The sequence below is a fragment of the Manduca sexta genome, chromosome 28 (genome assembly GCF_014839805.1).
Source record: "Manduca sexta isolate Smith_Timp_Sample1 chromosome 28, JHU_Msex_v1.0, whole genome shotgun sequence".
Classification (NCBI taxonomy): Eukaryota; Metazoa; Arthropoda; class Insecta; order Lepidoptera; family Sphingidae; genus Manduca; species Manduca sexta.
Genome location: NC_051142.1, coordinates 16,830,440 through 16,842,460, shown reverse-complemented (window position 1 = coordinate 16,842,460; position 12,021 = coordinate 16,830,440). Strand labels below are relative to the sequence as shown.

Here is a 12,021-nt window from a genome sequence, read left to right as displayed (position 1 = left end):
CACCACTTTATATATTCCTGGCGCTAAGCGACAGTTCGAAACATTGTTTTGTTCCAATTTAACACATTGTATTTTGTAGCTGAACATTACAAGACCTTAAGTTGAGACCTATAGTGACTTATAGTAACTACATTGAAACTTTGATATTCGGAGTCGCGGGAAAGTAGTACTGCTTACCGTCTGAAGAGCGTCTTACAGTTTCTTTCGCCGTTATATGTTATAAAAGCTGAATCCGAGTTGAGTGCTGAGCATTGGCGAAGGACGAAATTTTCCGAAGGGGACCTCGATACATATTATTAACATATAGGTACTAATATGCATAAGTAGGGTCTGCAAATCGATCTAATGATAATTAGGTTTTACATAAATTAGAAAAGGAAGTCGACAGGAATCGGGTTAAATGGACCCTTCACCGCAAATGCTGAGAGAGTCAGTTAAAGGCTAGTTAGTCCTTTTGCTTAGAGATACCGTTAATAGTGCTCTTAAGATATTATAAAAAGTAATAAAACACGAAGTACAATATATACAAAATGTTTATTTATAAAAGCCTCAACCTAAACATATTTTTGGAGGAAATGTATAGCAAATTTATCTATCCTTTGTCTTTTTAAATTGTTGCAACACTAGGTTTAATTAGGACTGATTTTAATTCCTATTAGCTCTAGGCCCGTCTATTTATCTAAATAGGTACAAAATTTCATCAAACTCGAATTATTATTCAGTCGAAACAAACAGACAGATATATGCTGGTGGTGGGATATATTTTATATCCGCCCAGATAGCGAACACCGCACACAAGGTTAAAACCCGCCATAGTGTCCAAGTGCGTCATATTCTGAGATCAGCCTGTGTATATCCAGTTCCAAAAGGCCGGCATAATTGTGTCGACTGTTTATGAGTAATCATCTCTCGTCGGTCGACATTCTACTGGACCCCACTCCACTTACTTTCAGGTGGAATCGCTTTGCCGTGCAGCTATAAAAATAAATTCAAAATATGTTTTCTTCGCTACAAAAATCCTCCAAAAACATTAAAGCCTCAGTCCAAATCAACGTTAGACAGGTCTTCGGTGATCCTTCTTACTTCTTCTTCGCTTCTCTTCTGCGTGACGGTCTCGGGCTGCGTTTTCACTGTTTCTTCTCTCTTCAGGCCGTAGAGTTTCTTTAACGTGTCTAGTACCTGGAATTAAGCAATGCGTTTTCATTTCTTCTAGGTTTAAACCTAGGTTTAACTTAAGGTAATTTATTTTGAACATTTATGTATTCCGTCCCATGATGAAAAGAGAGTGAGTTTAAAAATAAAATATATAAAAATAAGTACCTATTAAATAATAAAAATATTATCAAGCTATAAGATAGGTAGCCCTTACTTCTTTGACTTCAAGTGAGTAAGTAGGCAGTTAGGTACGTAGGTACATAATATAAACTCCGAAAAGTCATTATTTTAGATAAATTAATACTTAAATTGGTAAGTACGTACTTGGAAACATTAAAAGTAAGTAATTTATTGTATGAAAACTTTTTTTCAAGTTAATGCTATTTTAAATATAAGTAACCACCACCATCGAGCATAAATACATAACATACATACATAACATCACGCATTTTATCCCCGAAGGGGTATGCAGAGGCGCAACTAGGGCACCCACTTTTCGCCAAGTATGTTCCGTCCCATGAAGTGATAGGGGGCGAGCCTATCGCCATATCGGGCACAAATTCCAGACTCCGGGCTGATACTGAGCAGAAAAACCCAAATATCAATTTGCCCGACCCGGGATTCGAACCCAGGACCTCAGAGCGCTATAGTACCGGACGTGCAATACAACTACGCCACCGAGGCAGTCGAGCATAAATTGCAGACTATATATTTATAATGAGCAAAAAAAATCACTGCCTGACCCAGGATTCGAATCCGGGACCTCAGAGTCGCAGACGCTAGTTTAAGTGACGTACTCGTATTGAGGTAAAGTTTAGTTATATTTTTACCTTTGACGGCATATTTTCGGGCGCGGGCTGGTGTATCTCATACTCTCCCTTGTCGTTCTTGACTAGTTCCACGAGAGAGTCTTCTAGATTGGGCACTTCTCCCGGCTTGGGCGCTGGCGGCCGCGTGGGCACCACCTTCTGCGGCCTCTTCATCTTCTCAGCCCATTGTTGGAGGTACTTCCCGGCGTCTGATTGCAGGAACTGAAGAAGTTTATTTATTTATTTAAGGACCTCCAACGAAGGATACACGGCACATAATAAAAACAATGTAACATTTTAACAATTAGCAATTTGACGTTTCTTTTATATATACAAATCCTTAATCCCCGAAAGGTGTTAATAGAGCTTCAACTTTTCCCCTATGCCTTCCGTCCCGTGATGTAGGGGGCGAGTCTGTTACAATATCAGGCACACATTCCAGACTCCGGGCTGATATTTAGTAGAAAAACTCAATATTCCTGCCCGACCCAGGGATCAAACCAAAGACCCTACTGCAGTCGTACCGTACTACAATTACGCCGCTAAGGAAGTCGATACATAGTCCGAGACTGTAATAAATGAATACATATAACATAAACTCTATCTAACAACACAATTCCTGAAGAAACTTTCTTTCCTGAAAGAAGGCTAACCTATAAGGATAGTTCCTTAAATTTGGACACAGTTGTCCAATTTCACGCTTAATCCATCTTTTTTGCTAGTTAGTGTTAAGAATTTTATTAAGAAGGGAATACCTTTTCTCTATTTTTGTTGATTTTCGGCGGTGGAGCAGAAGGCGCTTGTCTCTTTGAGTTTCCTGACGAAGGGAATGGTTGTCCAGCTGAAAACAATGAAAAATATTTTTAATTACAACATAAGTACACAACGTTTGACCACGAAATAGTAGATAAACGCCTCCTAGCCGAATTTTGGTTACAGCGGCCAATCTCAACGGAGATCAGCCAAGTACACAGGAGATATTATAGTACAAGTAAGAGATATTATAGTATAGTACAAGTACATAGGTGCACTCTCTGCTCCCTTAGTCACATAGTTTGCTCCAGTTTTCTGGTGGTAGGTCTCTCATATGTGAGAGTTCACCTGGGTAGGTCCCACGGCAATGTCTATTTCGGCCTGCAAGAAGCAGTGTGTTGTCACTGTCGTGTTCCGGTTTGAAGGACATTGTAACTAGTGTAACTCTCATGTCTCAGGATGGCGAGCGCAGTGGAATACCAAACAATACTTTGTAATTCAAGGTATTGGATGGTGTTTCTTCTGTTTATGGACGGTTGTGTCGCTTACCATCAGGCGAACGGCAAGTTCGTCTCGTCATTCAAGCAAAATAATAAACAGACACATAGTCCGGTCAGACGGAAACCCGACATGGACTTTCAACACGTCTACAAATCATTATGGAATCACTGTTTCGATATTTTTATAAGTGTAGGTACTTACTAAGGTTCATAGTGTTGGTCTGTGGGCCCAGTTCGAGCATAACTTGGAAGTCAGCATGGTTGCCGAATGCGAAACCGAAGCCTATTCGAGAATCAGTGCCTGCAACATTATAAAAAAAAAAGGAGGTTGGTTTTGGAGGTTGAAAAATGGCTTCTGGGAATGTAATAAGGCAAACAACGCAACAGTTTAGCCAGTAATACTGTCCTTGTCGATCTGGCCCATTTTGACATCTCTTTATAAGCGATATGGCTGCTTATAAACTGTTGCATCACCATACAGAACATAGTTTTATAAAGTAGATATTGCTTAGCACTTCACGGTGCTCATCACCTTGATAAAATTATTTTTTATACAAGCAAAGTGACCCCACTGCTACTGATGATAAGGTTCATAATATCTATTTATACTGTAGACAAGTGTACAACGTGTATATTATATTAAAAATGCGTTGCTAATTAATATACATAAATTACCTTTCTTGATAGGTGGTATGTTGGAGTAAGCGACAGAGAGAAGCGAAGGCAGCTCCTCGGGAATGATGAGAGCGCATGACCCTGAAAACAAATACATGCAAGTCAGTCTCATCTGCGACGTATCTTAGATCCATGGACTCGTCATTACGAGCCGATTCCATTGAATGAATTAAAATTTTGTCCTCTCGTTAAGATCTTATCTCCCGACCATAATCTTATTCTCCCATTTAGAACTGAGGTTCGTCCAATGCGATTTATTTTTGTTTATAAGTAGTTTTCAGTATATGTCCGTGTGTTTGCATTTGAATCCCGGATTCGTCTTTATCTATTATAATTCATTCGGTTTGTTTGTACATACTACGCTATTACTACTGCCGAGCCGGAGTGGATATTGTAAAAGCTCTAATTCCGAACCATCATAATAAAATCCTATATTAATAAGTTATTAAGTATTTGTTTTTTTTTGTGAGCACAGTTTATTTTTTAAGTTCAAGTTTTTTTTTTAATTTATTATAGAAAGATACATAGTAACTTAGCTTATAGTGACTTGACTTAACTTATCGCGAGAACTTTATGGTAATTGATACACGCAGCACCAGGACTGCATAAGCTAATGAGATAATGCTGTGTAGTAGATGGCGTTTCCCCTCATACTTTTAATGTATTTTTAAACTAAATCCCTAGCTCCCTTTAATGCAGGAACCAGCCATCAAAATAGATGTAATGAGCGGCGTAGTCGTATCAAACAAATATAAAAAAAATCGCTTGAAGAAAATCACTAATATGTTAAAACTTTCTCACGTGTACCAAAGCAGCATGAAATTCGAGGAGCCATTTTAAAATCAAAGACGTTAAAAATTCTCAGTAAATTCTTATTATTCCCACGTGTACCAGGGCAACATGGCACACATGGAGCCATCGCGAGAAAATATTTATGGTAGTTCAAATGTAGTGGCGAGAGGGGAATAAGAAAGAACGAGACGAAAGATTTCTAAAATCCGCCCATTACAAAACAGGTAGTCGAGGAGGGAAGTGATGTTTTTTATACATACTTCGATGCACCCCTATTGAATATTATTTATTCATATTTGTACTAAGGCGACATGGAATATTGGGAAGTTTATAAGAACCGCTTCATTTGGTTTAGAAAAAAAATATCGAGCGAGAGTATAGATTTGTAATCAAGCTTGGTGACCTAGTAACACATCAACCACTCCACGTAGACGAGCGTCATATTAAAATGCAATTAAGTAATAATTTTGCCATACATCGTATCTGTTCATTGAATTCGGGTCAAGGGCAATAAGTATTAGTGATTATTAACAAATCGTTGTTTCGAAATCGTGGGAATCCGCGTTTGTCAACAGGAACTTCCGAAACACGTCGCGGCAACGCAAGCAGAAATCTTGCCGCACAGTTTGGTACAACGCCTTTCCACACAATTGTGAAACTCTGACACAATGCGGATACGTCGTATTCAAAACTTTGTTTATATTCGCACGTTATTTACACAGTACGGGTTTCTGTAGAATTCCTAGGGTATTATATATTGAAAGGTCCAATTGGAAATATTAATGAGATAAAAGAAAAGTTGACTTAACTTTGCGATAAATTCAAGATGATCATTAGTGTCACTATTCACCCCAGCAATGTTTTATGTAATGTCTAAAGGCTGCTGGAAACGCGTAGAGTAAACAGTAGAGTCAACTAGCATACTACTCTACCAGTTCTAAATACTTTTATCAGTTTCAGTAAATGTAATCCAGCACTCCACTATTTTAACCTGTTATATTGGTATAGTTAGTACTCTACCTTGCTGTTTACTCTACCCGTGTACAGCGGGCTATAATGATTTTTTTTAGACATTTCACACAATAACTGTTTTCATAACGTACGACAACGTATAGATGTGAACGTACGCAACAGTTTAGCGACTATTGCAAAAACTAAGGGGAACAAGGCTTTATAGCGTTTGACAATAATATCCAAGATTAAGTAACGAGAGTTAGCGGTTTTATATCCCAAGGCGGGACCTATAGGGGCTATTTTATGATAGCAAAAACAAGAAAGTATTTTCCTGGAGTAATAAGGGGTTTTGGGCTAGTTTCGGCAGTTATCGTCAATTCATCTTCCCCCGAGAGTCGTCTTAAGACATATGAAACGAAACAGGCCATCGCGAAGTTCTACTCGTTATACTGGTAGCTGGTGTAGAATCTAGAGAATTTAGTCTAAGGAACCAACTAAGTAACAACTGGGTCGGAACGTAGCTAGGTTACGCATGATCATCCCCCTTTCCTAACGAGTACACACTGATATTGACTTCTGTAACACAGGTTTATGCTTAGCTCTGGGGCCTTATTCTCTATCCCGCACGTTATTTTAACAGTGCGTAACAAGCACGTAACACAACGCATCATGTTTAGGACTATAGAAATTTGGCTTACAGAATACCATTCCACGCACATTTCTCGAAGATAACATGACACGGCCGCGTTACGCGTTTACACTATCATACAGAATAAGGGCCCTGCAGTCGGAAGAATTAATTACCATTTTTAAAAGTTGTGAGAAAATAAATATATTATTATTATTCTTCCTAGGGCTATATAGGCCGTTATGGTTATTTCATTACGTGTACCACCAAAGCTGGTGCATATAAATTATTATCACTAACCACCCTTTTCAATAAACGATCCCTATTCGATCTAGCTCAAAAATTGATCAATGGTGGGTTTTTCTAACATGCATACAAATGAGTTATTATGATTGGTGCTTTCTCGAAATCGGATTGAAGATTGTTTATTAAAAACGGCTGTTAGTCGAGAAAATTTTCGTCTCCTTTGACGGATATTCTACCTTTTTTTTAACATGACCCAATTTGTTAGCCTGGCAAGGGCCGGCTTATACAAACACCGGATTTTTAGGTGAGTGCTTTAGGCGCTCGCAACCCTTGGAAATTAAGCAACCATGCTGAGAACAACCCACTAACCGGTTACGAACCTCGACTCAGGATGGTCACTAGAAGTAGATGGGGACATCAATGAAAATGAAATATATAATGAAAAACGTTCTTCACGTAAACGAGTAAGATAGGATTTTGGTGTAAATCGTTTTAATATTTCCAGCGACTTGAACTAAGTGTCGATGTGACCTCGCACTAGTTAGCCTTTAACCAAGTCGACAAGGTTTAACTTATTTTAGCCCAGTTATTCATACTTTAATTATTGTAAATAATATGTTAATCGAAAGGTTTCCGTCTTTTAAATTTATTTTTGTTTTTCTTTATTCACATGAGATAAGGAACAAAATGCCAAAGCATTGATAGGAGAGAATGCAGTGGGACGTTATACCTTTTGCTGGTATTATTATAACCTATAGTGTTTTTAAACTAATGTGAATAATAATCTCATACAAATTTGCATATCTTTAGGACAAGAATCAGGTAAGTGACCAGTGTAGCTGTACAGCGTACCTCGCAAGTCTCAACTCCAATGAACTCTACATTATCATTTCACGTAGATTTTAATTGCCAATGATGATTACAATATAGCACAAGTATGTTATGAATCACATGCTTGTGTATTTGAAATTGAAATTGTATCACATATGGTGATGGGCTCGATTTTCAGGGAGGAAAGTGGCTACAAGTAATTTCTGCATCCCTTGCACATCTGCCTACCCTTTGAGTAATAAAGGTGTGATACGTTTATGTTATTTTGTAATCATATTATACATAGTACGTTGTTTGGGTCAAGGTAAACTCGGTGGGAAATTTGTGGCACATTATAAACTTTGCAATTTCGATTTAAAGATTTTAAATATTTTTACTGTTTGTTCGAGGATTTGTTTTTGAATTTTAAATAGTACTTATATATATTTTTACAAGTATTAGATGATCCCTAAATATAATTAAATTTAAAAAATCACGTATATATTTGTTTTGTTTACAAATATAATTTATTTAACCTTTATATTATAACTATTAAATTTTTAAGTATGTTAAATTTTAAAAAATATATAAAATTACCGTAGTTCGCGTTATGTATGTACCGTTATTTACAATAATAAATGTTGTATTACGGAATGAAAAGGATATTATTTATGTAGTTATTTAAAAAAGCAACATTAAGACACAACGTCACAACTTTTCATTTTCGTAATGCGGCATTTTTAAATTTACGTAACACTCCCTTAGTAAACGTACTTAATTTATTAACTTACCAAAAGAAAGCAGCGATATTAAAACGATGTTCCTGGCATCCATTTTAGCACAAGAAATAATGATTTTGGAAACAAAAATCCTCCTTTGTCACTCAAACATTATAACAAAACACTTTTTGAAATGTAAAAAGAAAAATTAAAAAATCAAGCTGTCAATGCGCCACTATTTGCCGCCAAACTGACCGAAGAGGTGAACACATGAAGTACGAATGTTGTAACTTTCACTCGTTATAAAAAGATTATAACCGGTTGTGATTGTTACGTCATTTGTAACTGATTCCAATAAGGAATAAAGTTCTAAATTCTTTTTTTATTAGTCATTGGACATATGACATTATTATCTTTGCTCATGGGGGTTCATGTGTTTAGAATTTGAAAACAATTCGACGTAAGTGCTCAAGGACTGTTAAATGAATTTTAACTTTATGACTTTATTATACGATTGTATTTGTAGAAATCGATTTTAGTATACATATATTCTGCTTGTGAGGTTTCCCATTCACTTCGACGACACATTGCACTTTGCGACATATTTGATGTAAGAATGGCTAATTGAACTTATACTTTATATATATCTATTTAGAGTTTAAAATAGCTAATTTTGTACGATAGATAGCGCATTTTTCCACCAGATTGTCCTACTACTTTCATATTGTGTGAAACCAAAGCCGTCTGAGAGGGACAGCCTGTATTCCATTTATCAATTTTGTAGTAGAAAGTGGTCAATTTAATTCGTTATTCCTGAACACAGTGTGACACTGAGATTTCCGTGTACGCTATTGAAAAGGGCGAAGACGTTTCCTCTATTTAATTACATTGATGTTTTGTTATTTTTGTAGTACATTGCTGTTATAATACTAATAATTTTAGTAACATTATTTACTCATACAGTAATGGAAGCACAGTATAGTGGAATAGTCTTAGATGTTATATATTTTAGTGAGCTCACATTACAGTAATCATAAAATATTATAGATTAAATATTTGACAATGGACACTGACATAGTTTTAAACCGACTTCTTGTAGTAAAGAATGTTTTCTAAAATTATAATTATTGCAAACCTATTTTGTGAAGTTTCTTACCTATACATATACTTAATAATTTATGATAAATATGTACATACGCAATATGATTTATAAACCAGGAAGTCCCGAATCCTACGTAGTACATACAGGGAGTTTCAGTCCTTAACGAGAAGTGCGTCATCATTTTTTAAATCCGATATATCTATCTATATGATTATATTTTCACCGTCTACCAAATCTCGTAACACCAGCGAAATCAGCAACTTCAAAAGCACCAATCCATTCGTATTTCGAAGTATCCCAGTCATGTCAAATACGCAAAAAATAACTTAATGTCAGATACATCAAAATATGTCTCCACAGATTCAAAATAGCCACATCCGATAAATGCCTTTGCTCTAACATATCGCAGGACTTCATCCACCTGACGCAGAACTGCCCTAGATTTGTCAGCCTCAGACGGCACGAGTCAATGTGCTAACCATGACTCCAAGCCATACAACATGGTCCGTTTGATCGGAAGCCTCTAATCTTCCAAGTTTTACAGCAAATTAGCGTTCGGTATAGTTACAAGACTCAAAACATATAACGTGACGCTGGTACAACTGGATACTGGGTAGCACGTGATTATTATTATATATTTTTTTTATTACTTTGAATCACGAGATGAGCTTACCATGCCCCTGATAGTAAGCGATACAACCGCCCATAAACAGTAGAAATACAATCCAACACCTTGAATTACGAAGTATTGTTGGTATTGTTGGGTATTCCACTGCGCTCGCCATTCTGAGACGTTAGTTTTTAAGTCTCATTATGTCCAGTAGTTACACTGGCTACAATGTCCTTCAAACCGGAACACAACAGCGACTACACACTGCAGCTTGGCGGCGGAAATAGACATTGCGGTGGTACCTACCGAGGTGGACTCTCACATATGAGAGACCTACCACCACTAAAATTAATTGCCCTAATTCCCTCAGTTACACGAAGCAAAACAATAAGTGCTCGTAAGGAATGCCCTTGGATATTAAGTTCGTTTTTATATAATAAATAAACATAAGTGAAGCAAGTATTGGCATACGCTGCAAACATAAAAAGATAATTCTCTTTTTTTAGAGTGTACAGCAAAGTGACCCCATTGTACCTAATAGTACATGGAGTGGGGTCAAATAGGATGTCGACTGACGAGGGATGATTATCCTTCGGCAGTCGATACATTTATGCCGGCCTGATGGAACCGGATATACACAGGCAATCCCGGAACGCGACACACTTAAGTGAGCCACAATTGCGGGTTTTAACACGTTGTCTATGGTCGCTATCCGAGCGGATATAAAATATATCCTACCACCAGCATATTCAGCAATTAATAAACACTTGCTTAAATCACACAGTCATCGCGTCTTCCGCATCAACAGCATCCTAGTGATGCCAGTTTTGTCAACATTACAGGCAGACACTTCAGTCAACCTCAGCATCACGGCATCAGGTCATCGACGAGAATTGACTGTCAAGGCGCTAAAATAGCTTTCCTTTGCGTATGTTCAGACGGGGTAACTTTATGTCCTTCCAGAATCGTATTTCCAAGATAAGAAAATTACTTAATTTTAATGAAGCTTTATATAATATTGTTATAGAATACGTATACCTAGATAGGTTTATTAACCTTCCCAGGAAATCGTGGTAGAGCCGCAAATGAATAAGGATTACAGTAGAGAGAAGTGATTTCGTTGATTTTCGATGTGTATTTATTTATTTACACACTTTTTATGCATAAGATAATTTTTTTTTTCATTTTTTCTTAATATATAAAGGTGGACTTAAAGTCGAAGGCATTCTCGACCGGTCAACCTTTGAGTGTTGCAGAGATGAAACAATATAGGTAAGTGTAAAAAAATAAGTTATACTATAGTACATACTATATTTATTGTGTCTTATTCATTAATTATATATAAATACATCCACACTTCAACTTCTGCGCAGAAATTATTCCGTCTTCTGGTTGTCTGGAAGAGATCGCTCTTACCGATAATTCCTCCTATTGTTGCACTAGCTGTATGTAATCAGTAGGTTTTTTATGTGGTGTTCAATAAAGGGTTATATATATCTATAGTATACTACCTTATTCGAACCATCTCTTTCTTTCTGTAGACAAATAATTCTAGTATGTGACTACTATTTCGAAAAATCCAATTTTATGCAAATCCCGTTTATAAATAAAAGAGCTTAAACTAACATATATTCCACACCGGGAATGAACTCGCGACCTCTCGCTTACACACGTCAATCTACCCTCCGAGGTTAATATTAACATCAATATTGTTATTGTCTGTATTCAATTCTAAACGTATTTAAATATTTTCTATTAGACTAGAGCTTTCATGCGGTTTCTCTTTAGAAAATAACAGAATCGTAACCATTTGCGACTGGGATTGTACCATTGCTTGGGGAACCGCTGTAGCGTTATTCGATCAGCAAGATTAAAAGTCGTGTAGTTGTATGAATGAATGAATCCCTCCTAGTAGAACGGCTTTACGTAATTTCCGACGCACAGGGTACGCCGCCAACTTCCCGACTCCAAACTGCGATTAAGTAATTTTTAAAATGGGAAAACCCAAACAAATTTTCTTTGCTCGACCTGGGATTCGAACCCATGACCTCAGAGCGTTAGTCGTACTCCTACCGCGTACGCATTACCACTACGCCTCTGAGGTAGTCTAAGTAATAGTTACTGTATATACTGCAGCGAGATAACAAAATTTTCTGTAGCAAAATCTTGGGTAAACTGTTAAAACATAACAAAAGTCGAAAAGCTTATTAGGTAATCGAACTAAAGACCCTGGCCTACAGTCAGTGTTACTGAAACAAGGTAATTTCC

At 36.9% G+C, this 12,021-nt stretch overlaps 1 protein-coding gene across 1 annotated transcript; it reads right to left on the bottom strand.

The window, feature by feature from the left end:
• Window positions 1-515: 515 nt before the first annotated feature.
• LOC115456201 lies at window positions 516-8,317 on the bottom strand. Its single transcript, XM_030185164.2, has 6 exons — window positions 8,114-8,317; window positions 3,893-3,973; window positions 3,420-3,518; window positions 2,720-2,805; window positions 1,986-2,186; window positions 516-1,179 (listed from the first exon to the last, which is right to left on the bottom strand). Exons 1-6 carry the CDS (start codon window positions 8,154-8,156, stop codon window positions 1,039-1,041), a joined length of 651 nt encoding a protein of 216 aa, XP_030041024.2. The 5' UTR covers window positions 8,157-8,317; the 3' UTR covers window positions 516-1,038.
• Between the last annotated feature and the right edge of the window lie 3,704 nt (window positions 8,318-12,021).